The 25,563-nt window shown below is 38.7% G+C and overlaps 1 protein-coding gene and 1 pseudogene across 1 annotated transcript; both read right to left on the reverse strand.

Moving 5' to 3' along the window:
* Nucleotides 1–3,974: 3,974 nt before the first annotated feature.
* LOC131901763 (vomeronasal type-1 receptor 4-like) lies at nt 3,975–4,964 on the reverse strand. The gene has a single exon (XM_059252841.1). It carries the CDS (start codon nt 4,914–4,916, stop codon nt 3,975–3,977), a length of 942 nt encoding a protein of 313 aa, XP_059108824.1. The 5' UTR covers nt 4,917–4,964.
* Nucleotides 4,965–22,164: 17,200 nt separating this feature from the next.
* Nucleotides 22,165–23,139, reverse strand: LOC131901756 (vomeronasal type-1 receptor 4-like; annotated as a pseudogene).
* Between the last annotated feature and the right edge of the window lie 2,424 nt (nt 23,140–25,563).

The following is a 25,563-nucleotide window of genomic DNA, read 5'->3' on the forward strand; positions in this document are numbered from 1 at the left end:
ACAAGGGTAAATAAAACTGAAGATGAGATATCTGAATGAAATAAACTTAAAAATGTAGAAACAGACTGTCTAAACAGACTCAAGGAGGGTAATCATGGCTTGGTGTGTCACTGTTATTTAGAAATAATATGTCAATGCCTGTCAATAATGGTGCTAAAGTCAGGATTAAAGGGCTCCCCACAAATTCCATGTGTTAACATGTAGCCATCCACACACACCATGGAGAAGATGGAGCTTTTATCCCGAGGTAGAAAGGACTTGGATTTGGGGGTGTACATTCTCTAGGGACCAGAAGACTCCAGACTAGACCCATTTCTTGGCAGAAAAAGCAACATTTTCTCTTAGGAAAAGTTATTTTAGATTAGTTATGTTAGTAATGTATCTCCTCATGAGAAAGCAGAAGTCCAGAGGTATACTTTTTGAAGAAATAAATATATGTAAAGAATAAAATTATACACAACTTAAACATGTGATGAATCTTCTAGAAAGAGAATGTTACAGAACCTGACATGTAGCAGCTAGATTCATGGAGAAAGGAAGTGAGTAAAATGAACCAAATAGTCCACAGGGCTATGGTGGTAGGTTTTGATAACTTTTTTTATTTTAACCACATATTAATAGTACATAGTAAAGTATTGCATTGTGATACTTTCATACATGCATATTATGTGCTTGTATCATATTTATCCTTCATCGTCTCATCTGTTTCCCCCTTTTCTTCTCTCTTGTTCTTCTCTTCTCAGTAGTTCATATTTTACTCTAATTCCTTTTTGTTCCTTGGTTTCACATGAAAGAAAATGCAGTATTTACTTTATTGGGTATTTTATCAAGGTTCATTCTGTTTCCATCCATTTTTCTGCAGCATTTTCAGACCAGTGATGACACATGAGGGATTGTAATGTCAGCATATGAGAAGCAATAAACCATAGTCTGACACTGGACAGCTGGCTCGGTGGGTAAAGCTCTTACTGAACTTCCAGAGGAACTGAGTTCAGTTCCCAGCAGTCACCTTGAGTCGCTCACAACTGCATGTAACTCCAGTAGCAGAGCATTCAAATCACCTCCATAGGCAGCAGGCATGACATGCATGTGGCACACATACATACACAGAGGCACACACACCTACACAAAATATGAAAAATTAAGATATAAACATCTTGGGGCTGTAGAAATGGCTTGGTGGTTAAGAGCAGCACTTGCTCCTCCAGAGGATTCAGGCTTTATTTCTAGCACTCAATGGTGGCTCAAAACCATATGTAACTCCAGTCCTAAGGGGTCCAGTGTCCTTCTGACCTCTCCAGGTACTTGATGTATGTGGTGCACAGCCATCCTTGCAGGAAAAATACCCATACAGATAAAATAAAAATATGACCCTCTTACCCCTGCACACACTCACACATACCTGAGCAGAAGTCTTTCTTAAGTGTGAAGGTAATTTCTGGTCTCCTAGATTTATTTATAACCTCATGTTCATCTCTAATTTGACTATTGTCACATAATAATTTGTAAAATATGATGATTCTAAATATTTGGAAAACTCTCATTATTGTATAGTAAATTACATTAGAAAAATGTTATAATAAGATGTGTAATGATAACACCACATGACACAGGGTCAGTTTTAGGGTGCTCAATATTTCCTTCCTTTTTAAAAATTTCATACTTATTCTTCTATTATAGAGTATATCCCAGTAACATCAACTGAATACAACACAATAAGATACAATAAGACCAGGCACAAACCCTCACATCAAGGATAGACAAGGCAACTCGGTGGAAAAGGGGACCAAGAGTAGGCAAAAGAGTCAGAGACATCCCCAGTCCCACTCTCAGGAGTCCCTCAAAACCCCAAGCCGACAACCATACTATTTATGCAGAGGACCTAACCCAGACCCATGCAGGTTCCACAATTGCAGCTTCAGTGTCTGTGAGCCTCCATGAGCTTTGCTTAGTTGGTTTCTCAGGCCATGCACTCCCAGTGTCTTCGACCCCTCTGCTTTCCACTTTTCCTCTTGTCCCTCTCCTCAGATCTCAGGGAACTCCTTGCTTAGTTACCAAAGTTCAGGCTCCATATTCTCCATTAGTAGGCATCCTCATTAGGGTTACCTTTGTATATTGCAGGAAGTTTCCACTGCACTAGGTATCCACATTGCTCACCAAATGCTATCTAATTTCACTCATTTCTCCCCATATTCTTTCCCTCTATCCCTCCACCTACACCTGCTACCACCAATTTCCATCCCTACCCACCCTCATTCCATCTGAAAAATCTATTTGATTTCCCATCCCAAGGAGTTCCATGCATCTCCACTTGAGCCCTCTTTGTTCCTTAGCATCTCTGGGTCTGTGGATTGTAGCATGGTTATCCTTTACTTTACAGCTAATATCCACTTTTCAATGAGCACATACCATGGTTGACTTTCTGCCTATGGGTTACTGGAGTTGGCATTTTCTTTGAGTTGCCAACCAGCTTCCCAACAAAGATACAGAGACTTATTATTAATTATGAACGATCTGTCTTAGCTTAGCCCTGACTCACTAACTCTTTTAAATTAATTTAAGTTGTATCTATTCATTTAAATTTTGCTTTAGGGCTTTTTACCTTTCTTTCATTCTGTATGTCCTATTTACCTGTTTCCTCTTTGTCTGGCTGGCTTGACTGTGCCATCTCTCTGTCATCTCCTTTTCCTTTTTCTTACTCTCTGGAACCTAAGTTCCTTTTTCTACTTATGCTCTCTGCTCAGAATTTCTACCTATACCTCCTCCCCACTCTTGGCTATTTAGTTTGTTATTAGACCAATCAGGTCCCTTAGGCAAGCAAGTTAAACAGCAACATATCTTTACATAATTAAGCAAATGCAATACATCTTTACATAGTTAAACAAATATTCTGCAACATAAAAATGCAACACATCTTTGCATGGCTAAACAAATATTCTTCAACAGGTTTTGTCACTCAAGATGATTGTTTAAGTTCTATCCATTTGCTTGCAAATTTCATGACACCATTTTTTTAAACCACTGATACTACTCCATTAAATGCATTACGTTTTCTTTATACTTTCTGCAGTTGGGGGTCATCTAGGCCATTTCTAGTTTCTGGTTATTATAAATAAAGTTACTAAGAAAATACTTGATCAAGTGTCTTTTTGGAGCATACTTTGGTTATATGTCCAAGAGTGGTACAGCTGCATCTTGAGGTGGATCCATTAAAAGTTATCTGAGGAATTGCAACTCTGATTTCCATAGTGACTATAGAAGTTTGTACCCCCACCAGCAATGGAGGAAGGTTTCCTCTTGCTCCACATCCTTACAAGCATGAGTTGTCACTTGTGTTTTTTATTTTAGCCATTCTTACAGGTGTAAGATGGAATCTTAAAGTAGTTTTGACTTGCATTTCAACATGGCTAAGGATGTTGAACATTTCTTTAAGTGTTTCTTAGCCATTTGAAACTCCTCTATTGAGAATTCTCTGTTTAGATCTGTACCTTATTTTTAAATTAGATTGTTTGGTTTATTCATGTATAGTTCCTTGAGTTACTTATATATTTTGAATAGTAGCCCTTTATCACATGTGGAATGGGTGAAAATCTTTTCCCATTCTGTGGGCTGTCATTTTGTCCTATTGTGGTGTCCTTTGTCTTACAGAAGTTTTTTTTACATTCAAGAGGTCTCATTTATTAATTGTTGATCTTAGTGCTTGCACTCTCCCTGTTCTGTTCAGGATGTTGTCCCTGTGTCAATGAGTTTAATGCTACTCCTCATTTTCAATGTTCATTGTATCAGATTTTATGTTGAGGTCTTTCATCCACATGGACTGGAGTTTTATTGCCAGTTGTTGTGGCACACACCAATTAGCTCTGCTGAAGGAGATGGATGCAGGAGGATGCTCAATATTTTCAAACAAGAGTCTTATCAATCTACAACAGATAAAAGAATATGCCAATATATAAGCAAAGGCAGATAAGCAGAGCTCATGTTGAACTTGGAAGAAACGTTTTCCTACCACAGCAGGGTAAAAATATGCTGGAACTAGACTTGATATTGCTGATGAGAACAAAGGGGCATACTATGGGAAAGCATATTTCTAGAAATAGAAATACACTTACTCCCCATAGCATTGGACCTTTGGAGTAGGTTGCAAAGATGACCACAATGGATGAGAATGAGTAAGAGATGACAAATATGCACACCAGGGTGAGGATGGTTTGAGCAGCTCTGTCCTCAGGTGAGACTTTCAGAAAGTTCTGAGCACTGTGAATGTACTTGACTTGTCTCTTATGTCTGTAGAGGAGACTCACCATGGAGACACTTGAGCAGGCCATGACACCCAGACACAGGCCATCAAAGAAACACAGTAAGAACACATACAGTCCGGTTGCCACATTGTCAAAAGTAAACCATGAGCAGTACCCATATTTCATCCTGCTAGTTGCATTTTTGTTGTAAATAGGGCCTGATACTCTAGTTAGAGTCAAGATGTTTAGGAACAGATGCACAAGCCAGCCTACTGAGCAGGAGGGACCAATGTACTTGGTCACTCTGTGTTTAAGAGTCATCCACCTGGAGTTGCTGGGGTTGATTGTGATCGCTTGGAAGCAACTCAGTAGGCACATGGCATACAGGGACACCCCCCTCATTATGCGGTAAATGTACACTATCAATTTACATCCAACATCATCTAGGAAATATTTAAATCCAAAATCTGACAATGTCCGTGGAATGCCTCTTAAGATGAGAGACAAGCAGTTGGCTAAAGTCAAGTGTTCTATAATCAGGTCTTTTGGCATTAAATGCCTTCCATTGAGAATCAAAATGAGATAATAAAATAGTATTGAGGAATTTCCAAGCACTCCCACTGTAATCAGGGAAAAGAGGAAAATTCCCATTGCCAAGTTGTCAGAAGACATTTTCATTCCGATTAAAACTGTAAATAAATTTATTATGGTCAACGGACCCTGGAAATATACTATGGATTGCATTATTTCATGATGTTAGCTAAAATAATATATTTATCAGTTTGCTGTATTTACATAGCTCTCTCATTAAAGAAGAATTTCTAAAACTTTATTTTTTATTGAAGGACATATCTGCACTCTTTAAATGGAAAGTTTTGAATATGTTTACTGAAGATTAATGTTTTCACAGGACCAGGTGCCACATGACATTCAAAATAGCAATAAAGAGAGGCAGACATATATGTGAATTTGAGGCTCACCTGATCTACAGAGTGACTTCGAGGACAGCCAGCGCTACACAAAGTTAAACTGTCTCAAAAAGACCTTCCCCAGGAACTAATGTTTTCTTTGCTTTTGACTAAACACAGTGATTTAGGTTCAATTTTCAAAGAAAGAATTTTTAAAACATCCCATAATTTCTGAAATTCACATGACCAAAACACAAAATTCATTGTGAAAACCAAGAGAAAATGTGTGAAAATCATATTTCGAATGAGGGATTAAATATTCAGAATATAAAGAATATTTTATTTTAAGATATACTTTTAGTGTTAATTGTGTGTGTGCTGGGGGTGGCTGCCTATGAATATGAATCCCAGCAGGGGCCTGAAGCATGGGCTCTCAGGCAAATGGATTTATAGATGGTTGTGAGCCACTGGTAGGAGCCAGTAACTGGACGCAAATTCAAAGTAAGTTTAGTATGCACTTTGAAACACTGACTCATCTCTGTACCCTAAAAAGAATATTTAAAACTAAGTTTGAAAAATCTTAAATATAAAACAAATGAGAGATGGGTTCCAGACCTGGATAAATTTCCTACAGCAATTGAGAAATGTTAAAAAATGTATGCAAAATGAGGCCCAACACCACCAATAATTAAGGGAATACAATGAGGTGCTGTCAAGCAAAGTTGCAACAAGCTATCATCACATACAGTATAAACAGTTATTAATCAAAACAAATTAACATAAATAAAAGCAGGAGTTAAAGCTGCCTAACATAGGTGAAATAAGAACCCTTGTTTCTGCTCCATAGGAAAGTAGAATGTTGTAGAAGACTTACAAATTAGTCTTGGTTTTCTTCAACAAAATTTACAAATCATTACCAAGTTCCAATTGGAGTGTTACTGCATCTCCCATGTGTTGGGTCATCAACTGTTTTTATTAATAATGACCAATGCTGTACAAGGATCAGGGAACATGAGCAGATGCAAAGCCCCACAGAGAGTGGCCAGTGTTGAGTAAGAGGGATAAAAGAAGGGTTTGACATTCTATACCATTTCCCTCCAGAAACTCAACTGTTCTCAGGAAGATACAGTCACTTCTTTCGTGAATGTTTTGTGTGACTCAATGGTCAGACCTTCTGACCATGAATGGCTTTGCATAAAATGTATATCCATTTGCATAAGAACCATGGTATCATTATATACCCTACAATACACAAAAATTAATGTTAAATTATTCAAAAGGTGAAATACTAAAACTTTCATAAGAAAATGTTAGTAATATAATATGTATGTAAAGACAACAAGGATCAGCAATTCAGGAAATGCTCAAAGAATTAATGAGTGGAAATTAGTGAAATTAAAAACTTTCTGCACATTAAGGAAACTACCAACTGAGTGGAGATATATCCTACAGAACAGTACAAAATCATTGACTTAAGTATTTCACTCAGGATATTTTTACCTAGAATGTATAATGGAAAATAAAGATTAAATAGTCCCTTCACAAACTTCCCAGTCATCAAACAGGTTAATGAAATGGGCAGTGAGAAGATACCCATGGGGGTTAATGAATTTTAAAAGTGTTCAATATATTTAGCTATCAGAGAAATTCAAATTACAAATATTTTGAGACTCCATTGCAGTTCTGTAAGACAAATGTGTTGCTCTAATTAGTCAATAAATAAAACACTGATTGGCCATTGGCTAGGCAAAAAGTGTAGGCGGGACAAGGAGGAAAATAGAACTGGGAAGTGGAAGGCTGAGGCAGAGAGACACTTCCAGCCACCACGATGAGAAACAGCATGTGAAGATGCTGGTAAGCCACGAGCCATGTGGCAAGGTACAGATTAATGGAAATGGATTAATTTAAGCTGTAAGAAAAGTTAGCAAGAAGCCTGCCATGGCCATACAGTTTGTAACCAATATAAGTCTCTGTGTTTACTTGGTTGGGTCTGAACGGCTGTGGGACTGGCAGGTGAGAGAGATTTGCCCTGACTGTGGGCCAGGCAGAAAAACTTTAGCTACAACCTTTAAATGATTAACATGAAGAAAATAGACAACAACAAATACTGACAATGTGGGAAAAAGGATTCTGCATTCTATATTGATGGGATAGAATGTATTGTGTTCATTATAAAAATAAATACAAAGCTTTCTCAATATACTAAAATAGAATTACTAGGTAACATAGTTGTATAATTTTGGAGCATGTACCCAAAGGATTCTATGTCCTACCCAAGAGAAGTTTGTAAATCTATGTAAACTGTTGAATTATTCACAACAACAAGGAAATTATGTCCATCCAGAAATTCATCAGTAGATAATGGAAGTTTCCTATATATACACAGTGGAATTCTATTCATCTGTAAAGGAGAATGAAATCAGGAAATGCTCAGGAAAAACTTACAAAGAAGTCAAGAAGGTGACAGAGACACAGGAAAAAAAAACCACATGTTCCTTCTCAAGAGGGACATGGATAACAATGTCCACATGTACGGAAGTGTTGAGAGTATGTGTTTATAGGATATGCTTCCAGAAAGGAAGTCAAAAGATGGAGAAGAAAGTGGTATTGAGGAGTCAAGGGGGAGGAAATAGGACAAATGTGTCATTAAAGTGAAAAGAATTATAAACTTAGAGAGAGGTGCCAGTGGATTTGGAGGAAATGGACAAGGAAAGTGGAAGAGGATAATCAATAAATTTGCTTGAAAATGCCATAATGACATCAAGTACTATGTTTGTTAATTAAAATATTTAAAAATTAAACCACATGATGAAAGGAGAGAACCAGCTCCCCAAACATCTTCTAACCTCCACACATGCATGCTGTGCGATGTGTAAATTCCTTCCCAACAGTCCCAGAATCATGTGATGAAAATTTAAAAGACATTAGAGTGATGATTGACAGGGATGCAATGAGAAGGTGATGAGTGTTTGTTTCTTGGGCACAGAATTTTGGGTTTGTGATGAAATGTTCTGGAAATCAGCTGCATAGCAATAGGATCATTTTTCACATGACTGCACTATACACTGACAATGGTTAATATGATAAATGTTTGTAGTTAAAACTTGATTCTAATTTAAAAAGTAAAGGCACTGTGGTCAATAAATGAGAAATTCTTGCAATGTTGTGTACTGCAAAGCTAAGGGGATGACAGTCAATTAAGATGATACTGACTTGGACACATAGGTCAGTGTTATAAAGCTTAGCATCATTGATAAACTTGCCTTTTGTCTACAAGCAAGAATTAGAAGAGTATTAGATAGGTATATATAATATGACAGAATTTTGATGCTGTTATCTTGGTTTGAGATTAACTTATTCACAGAATTACATGACATGAGGAGATATATGATAGCTTTGAAACTCTAGACAGTGACAAGACAAGAGAAATAAAGAAAGCCAAACATACCTGTGTATCTTTTCCAGAAGAGAACAGGCCTAATTCTTCACATGACAAGAGTACTTTATCATTATGTTCTTGCAGAGAACACGTGAGCTGGAACCACATAACAACCAGTTTGGGGGTTTATTTAGTGAAACGTAGATACGGAATCAGGAAAACAAGTTTCATGTTTAAGAATAGCTAAAATACCAAGAAATAAATAATATTCCTAGGATGCATCTATTCCTTACTTGTAATTCATTCCATTTTTAACTCTTAATTTTCAAGCTTCCATAAAATTCATCTTTCCTAGTAGAATAGTCACCCTATAATTTTATCATTGATAAAAATTTACCCATTCCTATAATCTAGCTATTCAGATATAAAAATAGAATATAGCATTTTCCAGAAATATATAAATAGATTCATAATAGGAATGAAAAGATTAAAAGTACTTCAAGCCATTTAGAATGAGATGGGGATATAGCTCATGGCTTGTCCAGTTGGCAAAATGCCCTGGTTGAGATTCCCCAACATTATCAGTAAACAAAAAGAAGAATCCAAGTAAATCTTCTCTTTAAATCTAAAACTTAGGAAGAGACACGCAGAAAGAGATAGAGAGATGATGAGGGAGATGGAGCTAGAGCCAGAGAGGAGAGATAGAGACAGAGGTGACCAAGCGAAGCTAGAGAGATGAAATGAGGTGATATCACTAGGAGATACTTTACTAAGATATTTCTACTATGATGGACTCATGGGAGGAACAGGGTTCACACACCTTAGAGAGGACTGAAGACAGTTGACTCTGCCCTGAGATAGAAATAGCCCCAATTTTATCTAAAAACCCATTCAAATTCCCTGTTCTTATACCAATACCAGAGTTTCCCCTACCCCACCTATTCCTTTATATCTTAACTTCCTTCTTTCTTTCTTTTCTTCTTTCCTTCCCTCCTTTCTTCCTTCCTTTCTATCTTCTTTCCTTCCTCACCTCTTCCTTTCTTTCCTTTTAGCAGAGCTGTTGAAAAATTATTTTAATAAAGATTTATTAAGTACAAGCACAATTAAGATAGGTACTGAGCTAGCGAATAAAACTTATCCAATAACAAGCATGGCTTCTCCAAGGCGTGCTTTCTAATGTCTTTAGTTCTTGCTGTGCCTATTCTCTGGTCACTCACCTTAGTCCTCGGTGACACCATGATGGTAGGTGTTGCCATGAGAAGTGAGACTCTGCTATAACTGGGATGGGGCACTTTCCCTGATTTAAAGGTTCATGATCTCTTGGTGCTCTTTCCCAGAAGATTGGTGATTTTCAACTCACTTCTAGACTCATGATGACAGCATTTCCACAAGGGTCTGAAGTAACTTTCAAACACCTTGGTCATGTCACAAAAAAAAAAAAATGAGCAACTCCAAGGAAGCAATTAGGAATTAGAATGGGAACTTTTCTGTCAGTCCTTTGGGCACAAAGCACATGGCAGAGAGGCATGCAGAAGGAACAGAGCCCCATTGTTATTAAAGTAGAGGCAAGCTGCATAACCTTGCCTAAGAGGGACTTTTCCTATCACCTTGTATCCTAGATAGTATCCACAACTCAAAACTGTTAGGATGCAAAGACAGTCAGGAAAAATGCCTACCTGAAGTGCCTATTAACATATCAAAGGAGAAGCATTCAAGAGATGGGACAATATTTCAGTGGATAATAGTGTTTGATGTAGAAATCCAATGACCTGAGTTTGTATCTAAAGAACAACATTAGAACACATTTTCAAGGGTTGCAGTGATGGCTCAGTGGTTAAGAGCCTTTCCCACCTTTGCAGATGACCAAGGTTCACTTCCAAGCTCAGATAGAACAGCTCATAAGAGTTTGTGATTCCAGATCCCGGGGATCTGATGCCCCTTCTGACATGTAGGAGATTCTTCACATATATACACATATATACACTCAAGCACAGACACATGAAATAAAATAAAGTGAAATAAAAAAAATTGAAAGGCAGATCCAGAGGCAGAGACATCTGTCATATGAGGTCCTAAGAGGTTGGAGAATGAAGACAAGAGGATCTCTGTGAGCTTCTGAGCCACCTCACCTGGGGTTCAAATCATAGAAGAGAGTCTGTCTCAAATAAGGTGGAAGGTAAGGCCCAACAGCCCTACACAGAGGTACCCACTTACGCATAGGGCACACACATACACATATGAAACATAACACACAGGAGATAAACAGAAGCATCAACATTGATTTACTGAGAATTAAGATAACTGTAGCTAGAGTTTTCCTGCCTGGCCCACAGTCAGGACAAATCTCTCTCACCTGTCAGTCCCACAGCTGCTTAGACACAACCAAGTAAACACAGAGACTTATATTGGTTACAAACTGTATGGCCGTGGCAGGCTTCTTGCTAACTTTTTTTCAGCTTAAATTAATCCATTTCTATAAATCTATACCTTGCCACATGGCTCGTGGCTTACCGGCATCTTCACATGCTGTTTCTCATCGTGGCGGCTGGCAGTGTCTCTCTGACTCAGCCTTCCACTTCCCAGCTTTATTCTCCTCCTTGTCCCGCCTACACTTCCTGCCTGGCCATTGGCCAATCAGTGATTTATTTATTGACCAATCAGCAACACACTTGACATACAGACCATCCCACAGCAGATAACAGTCAATATTTAGGCATTTGGTAAATTTTAGTGAACAAACTGTCAAATCACTCATTTTCTTTACCCTCACATGCCACTTGGAAGCGACAACAGATGGAACAACACAGAAGTTAAATGACAAATTTTCACTGGCTAAGTGCTAGTTAGAAGTACATGCTTCTTGATGTGCAGATGAGACACTGAGGCAGGAGTCAGACCTGCTAGCCTCTAATGAGGAAGGTACACAGTTCAGTCTGATTTGTGGCTATTCCTCAGGTGATGGTGGTATGTGGATGACTGGCAGAAGCTACAGTTACACAGACAGCAGGTGTAGGGCTTTTCTCCTGTGTGAATCCTCTAGTGAGCCTGCAGGTTGGTCTTGTGTCTGAAGGACCTTCCACTTGTGTTGCATGAGAAAGGCTTCTCTGGTTATGTCAGATCTCATTAACTCAGAAGTCTGAGCCTTGATAGAAACCATTCTGACAAATGGGACAGCCAAATGGTCTCTCATTTCTGTGTCTTCTGTGATGGACTGAAAGGTCACAGGGATATTTGAAGATTTGGGGACATTCCTCGTATTTGTAAGGTTTGAGATTTCTGTGGAGTCTTTAGCTTTGGCCTGCACATGTGGAAATTTTCTCATGGTTCTGGTATACAGGGACCCATAGGGACTCTTCTTATAGCTGGAGGTGCCTTGAATTGCTCTTCTGACATCCTGAGGTGTTCCAAAAGAAAAATCAACATCTTCAGGCTCAGGATACTGCCTTCTCTGGATAATGAGAAGGGAGCCAATCACATTTGAGAATATGAACACGACCATATCTTTCAGTATTCCAGAGAGAGTGGTGGCCATCATCTCTCTTTTCATGCCCAGGGGAAATAAGAGAGTCTATGAAACTGTGCTTGGGAAGGGATACCCTCAAAATACCCCTCTGCCGTCCAGTTTCCCTACTGAACTGTTGCCAAGAATGTATCTTGTGGGATCGGCAAGGGTGTCCTTGCATTCTCTTGTGCTGGAGTTGTTGCTGATTTCTGTTGTTTCAAAAGCTTTTTGACTTCTTTGAGTACATGTTCTGAGAAAAAAGGGATTCTGTTGTGGAATATTAGTTTGAGATGTGTTACATTTGTCTGTGCTGTGGAATATTTGTTTAATGATGCAAAGATGTGTTGCATTCTTTTATGTTGCCTGTGTTTAACTCTGTAAAGCTGTGTTATTTTACTGTCTAAAACACCGGTTGTTCTAATAAAGAGCTGAATGGCCAGTACCTATGCATAAAAAAAGAATAGGCATGGCTGCCCCAGGCAGAGAGATAAATAGGAAGAGAAATCTAGGATCAATAGAATTGAAAAACGAGGAGTGAGAAAAGGAGAAAGAAAGAAGGATGCCAGGGGCAGCCACACAGAAAGCCAGGAATTAAGAAAGAAAGAATGATATATAGAATAAAGGAAGGTAAAAAGCAGAGTCATAATGTAGTTTAAGAGAAACTAGATAATTGAAGTTAGAAAAGCTGTCTTGAAACAAGCCACTCTAAGGTCAGGCACTCATAAGGAAGAATAAGCCTCCATGTATTTAATTAGGAGCTGGGTGCTGGGCCCCTAAAGAGTAAAGAGAAAACCAATTACAGGCTTCCCGTCCCTGCATGGAGAAATGAACCTGTAATGGAGGCGAGATGACCATTTTCAATGAATCTGTGGAAGACAGAATCCCTGACCTCAACCTGCTTGCACAGGATCCCCCGACTGTGGGCTGGTTCATCTGTCTATCCCTCATCTCTAATGGTGTCATCCTGGCATCCCCAGATCTCTTCCCTAAAGTCACTATTCACACTGTGTTTGCAAGTGTTGAGTCACTGTTCCTAAGGGGGGAAAAAAACAAAGTTAGTTTCTTGTGAGCTCAGGCCACAATGTTGTCTTCAACTAGTCAAGACATTGAAGGATGATTAGCCTTTCTTTTAGGGGCTAGCCTCTGTTTACCACATGGGCCTAACTTCATCTGATCCTCCCTCACATACCTCACATACATTGTCTCCACAGATGCACACTGCATCTGCTCTTAGGAACATGACTGGACATTATGGTAGCAGTGTACTTGGAATTGGGTTCAGTCATGAAATTCTCAATTTAAAACAAAGCCAAAGCTGTAAGGAGTATAAATGTGGAATTAAACAAACTGTGAAGTGAGAATTTGTGTATAGAGTAAGAACCTCAAACATCAGTGAGTGGTGGTCAGCATTGACAATTCTAGTACTTGGGAAGCAGAGGATGTATAATTTCCTTGAGTTTCTGGCCATCCAGGGCTACACAATGTAACCATGTCTCAAATAACAAATGACCAAAAAAAAAAAAAAAAAAACACCCAAATATTTAAACAAAAACATCATAACTCTCAGAAGTGATTTGTGCAATGACATCTAGGAATATGTGCATGGAGTGTTCAAATATTTTTTAATACCTTGGCCATTGAGAACTTAAGGCTGTTGGTGGTATTGTGTTCCCCAAAATATTGTGCACCCTAATAAACTTATCGTGGGTCAGAGACAAAACAGCCACTAGATACAAAGGCAAGAAAATGGTGGCACTCAGTCAATGACTGACAAGTATGAAAATATAGAACCCCAAATAGCATCCAGTATGATTACCACTATGTTATATCCTATTACTTCTTTCCACATTTGCAATTTGCACTGAAGCACCAGTAATCCTGAAGGCATTTCTTATGTGTGTGTCACTGCTGTGTATGCATGGGAAAGCCAGATTACAATAGCAAAAACCTTACTCTGTCATTCTGCCAACTCAGCTTTGTAGACACAGTGCTTTAATGACATGTACTAGCAAATTTGGAAAGACATGTAACAACTTTGATCCCCAGTTTCTGCATCCCATGTATTGGAATCACATGCTAGTGTCTCAAACCATATTTTTAAGTGTGTGCTGAGGTTCCACCTCAGACCTCATGATTACATTGTAAGCACCTCCCTGACTGAGCCGTCTCTAAGACCAGGGTATCTCCTCTAAAGCCTTTAGTTCCCAAAGATTAATCCCCCAGTCTCTCTGTCACCATGTAAATAAGTTACATTCAAGTGTGTCCCTCAAACCAGCAAAGGGTTTATTTTGCTATATTTATGCTAATTTAGGGCACTTGGTATTCTCCCTGGTAAGGTTTTTATTGGGGGCAGTACTTTCTCATGAATAATAAAAACTACAACACCTTCTCAGTACTTCTTCTCAAAATGACTGTCTTCCTGAGTTAGCCATCTCTCACCCCAGGAAATCACCTTGACAGGAGGCTCTAACACTCATCAAAGAGACCTTCCGTGAAACTCCCAGGGTTTCTGCCACTTGATACCCACGTTTCTTTCAAGGCAAATTTTTCCTTATAATTTATAGTTTTGGGGAAAAAACTCCAAGACCAGTTGAGAAATCACCTGCTGCTTGCTCTGCTTTTCTGGCTACAACCATGAGGGAAACATCTCCCAGGATCTTTGCAGGCCCTGCTTTGCCCGATTATTTGGGGGAAAGTTGAGCTGTGTGCCTGAGGAGTCAGAGATTTCTTCTCCAGACTGGCTTGGAATGAACTCTGCATTGTCTAATTCAAGGTCATGTGCTGGTGACTCTGGCTTAAAAGGTTTTTTGAACAGTGAAGCCATTCTGGTGAGGATCCTCAGAAAGAGTCAACCATGACAGTTCCGTATCTGCCTTGTGACTTAAGGATCGGTTTCAACAATTTGTGGATGTATAAAAGCTATGAATTAAAAAGAGAAGAGACACGTGATTAAAGTAAAAAAAAATAACTAAAAATTAACCGTTATGGTTGGTTTCATTGTTACCTGACAGATGCATAAATAACAGAAGCAAAATCAAGCAAGGAAACAAAACAGGGGAAATTAACCTTTCCAGATGATTCAGTCACAGATGGAATCCTAACTCAGGCCCAGCTATGTGTCTCTCATTCAATGCTTGAGGCTTCTCTGGAAGGAGATCACATCCTAAGCAAGCACTGCAAGTCATTGTAGTGAAAGGGGACAGTACCACACTTAGGGAGCATCAAGACTGACTTCCATCTCCCAGGAATGCTGATCCTGTGCTCTCATATAGTGTTCATTCCAAACCTGTTAGAAGTTCCTGATTTCCATAGTTTTGATCCCAAATGCTGCAATGAACAGGGGAAAACCTAGGGCAGTGGAATTAGACAGAAGGCAGTTCCTAGGAGGTGTCTGCAGCCCTACATAGAAAAGACAGGCTGGACCAGGCTCAGCAGTGTAGACAGAGAGAGGTGACTGTTTCATTTTGGGAAAACATAATGTTTGATAGACATGACTTGAACACTCTAGTTTGGGAGAAAATAAAACTGTGTAGTCAAAATGAATAGATTTTTTTTATTCCTTCATCTTTTTCTTTCCTTTTCTATTTTTTTGGTGTTTGCTTGTTTTTGCATAAAGGTGTCTTGTAAGCCAGTCTGCATACAAACTCATTAAGTAATTGAGAATGACCTTGGACTCTAATTCTATGGCTTCTACCTCCCCAGTTCTGGGTTTTTAGACCTGTTTCACTACTTCAAGCAACCTCTTTTTTGCTAGTCTATTTTGTTTCATTTTGTCTTTTTGATGCAGTATCTCCCTGTATAGTCCTGCTGTCCTGGAACTTGCTATGTAAGCACACTGCCTTCATACTCACAGAGATTCACCTGCCTCTGTACCCTGAGTGCTCAGATTAAAGGTGTGTGCCACTGTCCTAGTTAGAACTTTTAATACTGTGAAGAGACACCATGACCTCAGCAACTCTTACAGAGAAGACATTTAATTAGGGTGGCTCATTTACAGTTTCAGAAGTTCAGTCTATTATCATGATGACAGGGAGCATGGAGGCAAGCAGGCAGATGTGGTACTGGAGCTGAGAGTGCAGGCATCTTACAGGCAACAGGAAGATGACTGATCCACTGGGCAGTAAGTATCCTGAGCATAGGAAAACTCAAAACCTTCACCCACAGTGTCACACTTCCTCCAACAATGCCACACCTACTCCAACTTTGCAATACCTCCTAGTAGTACCACTCCCAATGAGATAATGGGGGACAATTATATTCAAACTACCACATTACACTCTCTGGCCCCCATTGCATCATAATAATATCATAATGCAAAATGCATTTAGTCTGACTTTAAAAGTCCTCATAGTCTGTCACAGTCTCAGCAATGATTACATGTCCAAAATTCAAAGTCTCTTCTGAGATTCATACAATCACTTAAATGGAATCCTCTATAAAATCAAAAGAAAAAACACATCACATACTTTCAAAATATAATGGCACAGAATATACATTACCATTCCAAACATAGGAAAGGGAGCATAGTGAGGAAATACTGGACCAAAGCAAGACTAAAATCCAGCTGGGCAAACTCCAAACTGCACCTTCATGTCTCATGTTGAAATGATCTTCAGATGTCCAGTTCTGTTCAGTTTTGTTGACTGCAGCACACTTCCTACATTTGGGCTAGTTTCACTCCCTTTTTGCAGCTCTTTCTGTGGGTATTCCACAACTCTGGCATCTCTAATATCTTGGGTTCTCCTAGGCAATTTGGGCTTTCACTTCAAACCTTCACTAAATGGCCTTTCTAGGCCTCCGTTCAGGTACACCCCTGACACATGCTTGGTCTCAGCAGCTTTCCTTTGGCTCAGAGGCTAATTCCATATTCTAGTTCTTCTATCATTAACTCGAAAGCCAGAACCCCATGGTTGAAGCTGCCAAGTTCTGCTCCTTACTGGTTTGGAACATTTCCCTGCCCACTCACATTAAACAAAATCTAAATCAGCTTTCTATCTTTCAATGCCTGGGCTTAGCTGTCCTGAAACTTGTTCTTCAAACCAGGTTGACCACAAATTCAATGATCTGCCAGTCTCTGCCTTCCCAGTGCTGGGAATAAAGGTGTGCCCCACCACATTCGACACTAAGCTTTTCTTCAGTTCCTTTTTCCAAGTTGTAAACTTATCTGGGGTGAGATCTTGCCTAGAGGTCACCATTAACTTTATTCCATTCTCAAGGCATTTATCTCCTTGGACACAGGATTTGGCTCCATTCCACTTCTTGCTGTTCTTTTTTTTCTTGAAATTTACATTTGTATTTTACCCTGCTAAGTTTGTTCCTTTTCATTATAAATCTTAATTACAGTTACCAGAGTCTACTGTGCTGTTTTGAGATTTCTTCTGCCAACAGAATTAATTCCAAACTCTTCAACTGAGCCTCAGGAAGATTCTTTGAATAAAGTGAAAAGGCAGCCACTTTCTCCACCAAAATGTCACAAGAATGAACATTGGTAACATAACAAAATACTTCTCCTCTGAAATCTCTTGATATATCCCTCCCCACACCCCATATCCATCAAGTCACAGACAGTACCACTTTTTTTCCAAAATCCTACAAGTATCACCCATCAAGCAGCACTAAAAATGTTCAACTGCTTTTCTAGTCCATAGTCCCCAAGTCCATATTACTCGATATAAACACATGGTCAGGCTTATCACAATACCCCAGTCGCTGGTACTAAATTGTGTCTTAGAGTTTTCATTGCTGTGAAGGGACAACATGACTATGGCATCTCTTATAAAGAAAACATTTCATTGGGATGGTTCACTTACAATTTCAGAGGTTCTGTCCATCATCATCACTGCAGACAGCATGGTGGCATGCATGCAGACATGGTACTGGAGCTGAGAGTGCTACACCTTGCAGGTAATAGGAAGTCAACTGACACACTGGGCAGGATCCTGAGCATAGGAAATCTCAAAGCCTGCACCCACAGTTACACACTTCCTTCAAGAGACCATACCCACTCCAGCAAAGCCATAGCTCCTAATACTGCCACTCCTTATGATATTATGGGGGCCAATTACATTCAAACTACCACAGCTACCATGACTGGTTTTCTAAAAGCACTCTATTTGTTTGGTTGAATTATATGCTGTGAAATTAATATGTTGAGGTTTTCATCAGAAAGACTGTGGTCTCAATTCAAAAAACTTCTTGACCTCAGCACAAAAGACAGAACCCTAAATGTCATAATACCAAAAAAGGCATGAAGTTCAGTGATTAAAAATTCTGAAATCTGAAGTCCTCTAAAACCATAATGCTGAAATTTTTGAGTGTTAAAATCTCTATGAGAATAGCAGAATATCATTAGGAGTCATTTGTATTGATACATTTTTTCTTAAACAGTTTTACCCTAGTTCTCTGAACACTTAGTCTCTGGTTCTTGCTTACTCAAGCATTGTTGGGTATGGTCTTCTTTCTCATGGAGTGTAACTTACGTCATATTAAGTGTTGGTTGGCTAATCTCACAAATTTGTGCCACAATTGCCCTAGAGTATTTCGCAGGCAGGAAAGATTACAGGTCAAAGATTTTGTGACTGGGTTGGTATTTACATTTCTCTGTTGGTTTTCTGCCGAGTACCTTCCTGCTCCAAAGAGACTAGAATGTAGGAGTGAAGGCTCCATGTAGACACCAGTTCTCCTTCTCCATGTTCACTGATTTGTGTGGGTGTTGTCCTCAGCACTGGGACCCCATAGCCACTTTGAAGAAAACAATCTTTGTGTCAGTAACAGCCTAGGTTGTTTGGGGGATTTCCATGGAACCCCATTCTTATCACTACTGCCTGAATGCAAACTCAACAGTGACATACACCTTAAGCTCTCTCACCACAACTCCAACTTCCGTCATTGCTACTCTCTTACCATAATGGACTCTGCCTTCAGACTGCTGTGAACAAATCTTTCCTTATTTGATTTGCCTTTGTCTGGCATTTTGTCACAGTAACAAGAAAGAGAAATAACACATCCATCAAATGCTTTCCCTTGTTTCCTAGGTTCCTATGTCTTTGCTGCTTTGTAGGATATGGTGTGTGTGTGTGTGTGTGTGTGTGTGTGTGTGTGTGTGCTTTTTGAAAGTAACATTTTTTTCCAATTCCATATTTTGAAAATCCTTCCTCTAAATTTCTAATCGTAATTCAACACTTCCAAAGAAGCAAAACTGAGAAGTGAGAAGTTTTATTATTTTAGCTAATTGTCTTTTTAAAAAAATGTTATGATGTGAGATAATTTCAAGCTCATAGAAAAATTGCAAACCTAGTAAAAAGTTTTCTCATCCAATTTTACTCATATTCTAATGCAAGATAAGACTGTTTTCTGGGAGAGTGGATATACTGGAGGCAAAATGGTTGCCTGGCAAATGCAGTGCCCTAGGATCCAGACGTAGCATAGTTTACAACATATGCCAAACAAAGAGCTTATGACAAATTTCCTACCAGAAACAGTATTGCGCCATGTAACCACAGTTGAATTATGAAACCCCATATATTTCTTTTTTTTTTTTTTTTTTTTGGTTTTTGGTTTTTCGAGACAGGGTTTCTCTGTGTAGCTTTGCGCCTTTCCTGGAACTCACTTGGTAGCCCAGGCTGGCCTCGAACTCACAGAGATCCGCCTGGCTCTGCCTCCCGAGTGCTGGGATTAAAGGCGTGCGCCACCACCGCCCGGCTAAAACCCCATATATTTCTATCTGTGTGGCAACATGGTCCCATCTCTTAACACCTTTCACATTTTCCCAATAATCAAAAAGTTTCCTCCTTGTGGTAGCAGAAAAAAAGCACTCTCCTGAAATATCTAAGCCAAGACTAACTGTAGCATTTAGTAACCTTCCTTCTTTAGAGCATGTTCACATCCAAATTGTGTTTTATGGAAATAAGATACAGTGATAAGACAAACTACTGACTAGAAGAAACAACAAAATGAGAATAAAATTTTCAGATGTTTTGGGGTTGGAAGATCAAATGGTAATTTCTGTAAGATGCAGAGAAAGCTCACAGATAATGCATTAGAAAAGAGATTAAGAATTAAATCAGAGAAGATTTAAAAATGCTCAGTTTCAGACAAACACAACTAAGGAAAATTGTCCTGTTTCTTGAAATAGGCAAATGGAAGAAAAACTAAAGATGAGCTATCTGAATGAAAGAAACTTAAACATGTAGAAACAGACTGTCTAAACAGACTCAAGGAGGGCACTTATGGTTTGGTGGTGTCACTGTTATTTAGAAATAATATGTCAATGCCTGTTAACAATGGTGTTAAACTCAGGATTGAAAGTCTCTGCCCCATGTCCATGTATTTGTTGTTGTTGTTGTTGTTTTGTTTTGTTTTGTTTTGTTTTGTTTTTGGTATTTGGTTTTTGGATTTTGATTTTTTGGGACAGGGTTTCTCTATGTATCTTTGCGCCTATCCTGGATCTCTCTCTCTGTAGACCAGGCTGGCCTTGAACTCACAAAGAACCGCCTGCCTCTGCCTCCCGAGTGCTGGAATTAAAGGCATGCACCACCACCGCCGCCTGGCTTGTTTTGTTTTGTTTTTCTTATTTTTATTTTATTTTTATTTTTTCCATGTGTTAACATGTAGCGCCCCCACGCCATGAGAAGATGAAGCTTTTATCCCCCAGTGGGAAGGACTTGGGTGATTGGGGTGTACATTCTCTAGGGACCAGAAGACCCAGGCTACACCCATCTTTTCTTTGCAGAAAAAGAGAAATTTTCTCCAAGGAAAATTAGTATAAAAAAGTATATTATTAATTTTACTCCACAGGGAAAAGCTGGAGGTTAGAGGAATATTTTCATGAAGAAATGAGTTTGAGTAACAAATAGAATTATACACAAATAAAACATTTTCATGAACCTTCTAGAAAGTGGATGTTATAGAACATGGCATGGAGCAGCTAGAGTCATGGAGATAGTCATGTGAATAAAATGAACCAAATGTGACACAGGGTGGTGGAGACAGGCTTTAATTATTTTTTTTTATTTTAAAGCATGTCTTAATTGTACAGAGCAATAGATTGCATCATGATATTTTCACACATGTGCATTAGTTGTTTGTGTCCTATTCATTCTTCACTGTCTCGACTGTGTCCCCGTTTCCTGCTCTCTGGTTCTTTTCCTCTTCTCAGTAGTTCATATTTCACTCTGACTCCTTTTGGTTCCTTGACTTCACATGAAAGAAAATGTAATATTTGCATTTCTGAGGCTAATTTTCTTAAGGTGAATTCTGTTCGCTCCATTTTTCTACAACACTTTCAAACTAGTGATGATGATACTTGAAGGATTATAGTTTCGACATATGAGAAGAAAAAAAAACCAGTATGGACCTGGAGGGCTGGTTCAGTGGTTAAAGAGCATTTAGAGAACATCTAGAGGAACTGAGTTTAGTTTCCACCAATCACATTGAGTGACTCCTACTACCTGTAATTCAACTTCCAGAGAATCCAGCATGCTCTCCTTGCCTCTGTGGGCAGTAGGATTCACATGGTAACATACATGTGCTGAGGCACACACAGCTACACAAAATAAAAAAAACTGTAATGAAACTTCTCAGGGCTGGAGAGATGGCTTGGTGCTTAAGAGCACTGATTGCTCTTCCAGAGGACACAGGCTCTATGTCCAGCACTCAATGGTGGCTCAAAATCACCGGTAACTCCAGTCTTTAATGGTTGAACACCCTCTTCTGACCTCTGCAGGTTTGCATGTGGTACATAGACATACATGTTGGAAAAAATACGAATGCATGCAAAATAAAAACACCTCATCCACACCCATAAGAACTGAAAATCTGTTCCTGATACTTCAGATAAGATCAGGATTCCCATACATATTTTTTTCATGTTGACCTATACTTTGCCAATTGTCACCTAGTAATTTGTATAATATGATGATTCCATGTGTATGAACAATTCTCATTATTGAATAGAAAATTCTGTAAGAAAATGCTATAATAAAATGACTATTGATCAGACCATCTGACATAGGAAACAGGTACATGATGCTCAATATCTTCAAATTGCCGTCTTAGCATTACACAAAAGATAAGAAAAAATATGCAAATATATATGAAAAGACAAACAAACAGGGCTCATGAAAGACTTGGAGGGAGCTAACTCTTACCACAGCAGGGTAAAAACAGGCTAGAAATAGACTTGATATTGCTGATGAGGACAAAGGGGCAAACTATGGGAAAGCAAATTTCTAGATATAGAAATACACTTTCTACCCATAGCATTGGACCTTTGGAGGAGGTCCTAAAGACAAGCCGAATGGATGACACCGAGTAAGAGATGGCAAATGTGCACACCAGGATGAGGATAGTTTGGGTGGCTCTGTCCTCAGGTGAGACTTTCAGAAAGTGGTGAGCACTGTGGATATGCTTGACTTGTCTCTTATGTCGGTAGAGGAGACTCACCATGGAGACACTCGAGCAGGCCATGAGACCCAGACACAGGCCATCAGAGAAGCACAGTAAGAACATATACAGTGCAACTGCCACACTGCCGGAAACAAACCATGAGCAGTATCCATTACTCACCAAGTTAGTCATATTTTTCCTGTAAACGGGGCCTAATACTCTTGCTGGAGTCAAGATGTTTAACAGCATGTGCACAAGCCAGCTGAGAGAGCAGGAGGGACCAATGTACTTGGTGGTTCTATGTTTAAACTTGTGCCACCTGGAGTTGTTGGGGCTGATTGTGATTGCTTGGAAGCTACTCAATAGGCACATGACATACAGGGACATCCCTCTCATTACTCGATAAACATACAATATCAATTTACATCCAACATCATCCAGGAAATCCTTGAATCCAAAGTGTGCCATTGTCTGTGGAATGCCTTTTGTGATGAGAGACAAGCAGTTGGCAAAAGTCAAGTGCTCTAGGATCAGGTCTTTGGGCATTAAATGCTTTCCAGTGAATATCAAAATGACATAGTAAAATAGTATTGAGGAATTGCCAAGCATGCTCACTGTAATCTGAGAGAAGAGGAAAATTCCCATTGCCAAGTTTGCAGGAGTCATTTTCATTCCTATGAAAAAGGTAAATAAAGGTATCCCAGTTAATAGACTCTAGAAACACATTATGAGTGTACATTATTTCATGAAGTTAGCTTAAATACAACATTCACCACTTTATTGAATTTACATAGCTATCTCATTGAAAAAGAATGTTAAAAAGTGTTTTCTTTATAAAATGAGATTTTCTCTGTTATTGTAAGGGGAAATATTAATATGTTTACTAAAGATGTATGTTTTCCCTGGACATGATGGTAGCACCTTTAATTTTAGAACTCAAGAGACAGAGGCAGACAGATCTATAAATTTGCAGCTAATCCAGTCCATAGAGGCAGTTCCAAGAGAGTGAACTCCACACACAGAGAAACCATTCTTAAAAATCTAAAGTAAATGAATTAATTAGAATACTAATGTATTCATTGTTTTTGACTAAACACAATGATTTTGGGTTAATTTCAAAGAACAAATTTTTAAAACGTGCTATTATTCCTGAAACTCACATGAAACAGATTTCAAATTTCACCCAGAGAAACAACAGAAAACACTGAAAATCATATTTACAATGATTGATTAAATATTCATAATATTTAAAGAATATTTCATTTTAAGATTTGTCTTGTTTTAATTATATGTGTGTTGGGAGCCCCCAAATGAGTGTGAGTGACAACAGAGACCAGAGACTTGGCATCTTCTACAGCTGGATTTGTAGACAGGTGTGAGCCACTGGTAGGAGCTAGGAACTGAACACACATTCAAGTTAACAGTAGTATGTACTCTTAATCAATGACTACTCACTCTACCATAAAATGAATATTTGAAACTAAGCTTGAAAAAAACTAAAATATAAAAGAAACAAAAATGCGTTCCAGACTTTGTTAAAATTCCTAAAATCATTTCAGAAATGTCCAGCTTGTTTCAAAATGAGGCTCATCATCACCAGTAATTAAGAAAATACAGTGAGGGGATACACGTTGATGTTTCAATGACAGATCATCACATACTGTATAAACAGGTATAATTAAAAGAGGTAAACATAAATAAATGTAGGAGATAAAGTTGCTGAGCATATAGAGGAAAAGAACCTTAGTGTAGAATGCATAGGTAAGTAAAATGTAGAAGCTATAAATTTAGTGTTGTTATTCTTCTACAAAATTAGAAAATAACTATCAAGATCCATTGGATCTCCAATGTGTTGTGTCATCAACTTTTGTTGTTCTTAATGGCAAATGCTGTTCAAGGATCTGGGGACATGAGCGGATACAAAGCCACACAGGGAATGACTAGTGTTGAGTAAGAGTGATAAATGAGAGATCTGGTATTCCCTACCATTGCCCTGCTAAGTCTCAGCTGTTCTCATGAAGAATCTCAGAAAGACACAGTCACTTCTTTCTTGAATGTTCGGTGTGACTCAGTTAGTTGTCAGACATGCTGACCCAGCATGAGTATGTGTAAATTGATATCCACCTGTAAAAGAATGGGCCTATGTTTATATCCCCTCACCCTGCAGAAAAAAATAGTGATAAATTACTCAAAAGCTGAAATACTAAAACTCTCAGAGAAAAAATGTTAGTAATATAAGATATAGGTAAAGGCAACAAGGCTAATGAGTGCAGGAAATGCACCAAGAATAAATGCATGGAATTGCAGAAATTTAAATGCTTTCTGCACATTAAAGGTTACTACCAGCTAAGTGGAGATATAATCTACAGAATGGAAGAAAATCATTGACTTCTGTATTTCACTCAGTGGCTTAAAACATAGAATGTATAAAGGAAAAAAAGATTAAACAGTCACTCCACAAACTTTCTAGTCAACAAACAGGTTAATGAAATGGACAAGAAGTTCTTTAAAGAAAAACCACACATTTACCAAGTAAAAGCTTTTTGAAAATATTCAGCAAAGCCTGGTACATTCAGTGGAGACAGAATGGGAGGTCTTATCTTTTTGGAGGAGGGGATGGGATAGGTAGATGAGGAGGGGAGGATGAGGGCAGCAGAAGGAGGGATGAGAGCAGGATCTGTGGTTGGTATGTAAAATGAATAATTTTTTAAAGAAAAAACGTGTTCAACACACTTGGCTACCAGAGAAATGCAAACTACAAATACTTAGAGACTCCATTGTACCCCTCAAAAGATTAACAAGAGAAGAGACAACAACTAATGCTGATGATGTGGAAAAGGAATCCTCACTCTATATTTGTAGGAGGGTAAAGTACTGCATTCAGTATAGAGATAAATACAAAGATTTTCAATAAAATAAAAGTAGGACTATAATATAACACAGCTATGTAATTTCTGGGCATACACCCAAAGGTCTCTACGTCCTACCACAGAGATGCTTGCACATCCACCTAAGCTGCTACAGTACTCACAATAGTAAGGAAATGATGTCCATCCTAGATGTTCATCTGCAGACACTAGAAATGTGGTATCTCTACTCTCTAGAATTTTGTTCATCTGTAAAGGAAAATGAAATCATGAAATTTTCTGG

Source organism: Peromyscus eremicus, unplaced genomic scaffold (assembly GCF_949786415.1).
Source record: "Peromyscus eremicus unplaced genomic scaffold, PerEre_H2_v1 PerEre#2#unplaced_291, whole genome shotgun sequence".
Lineage (NCBI taxonomy): Eukaryota > Metazoa > Chordata > Mammalia > Rodentia > Cricetidae > Peromyscus > Peromyscus eremicus.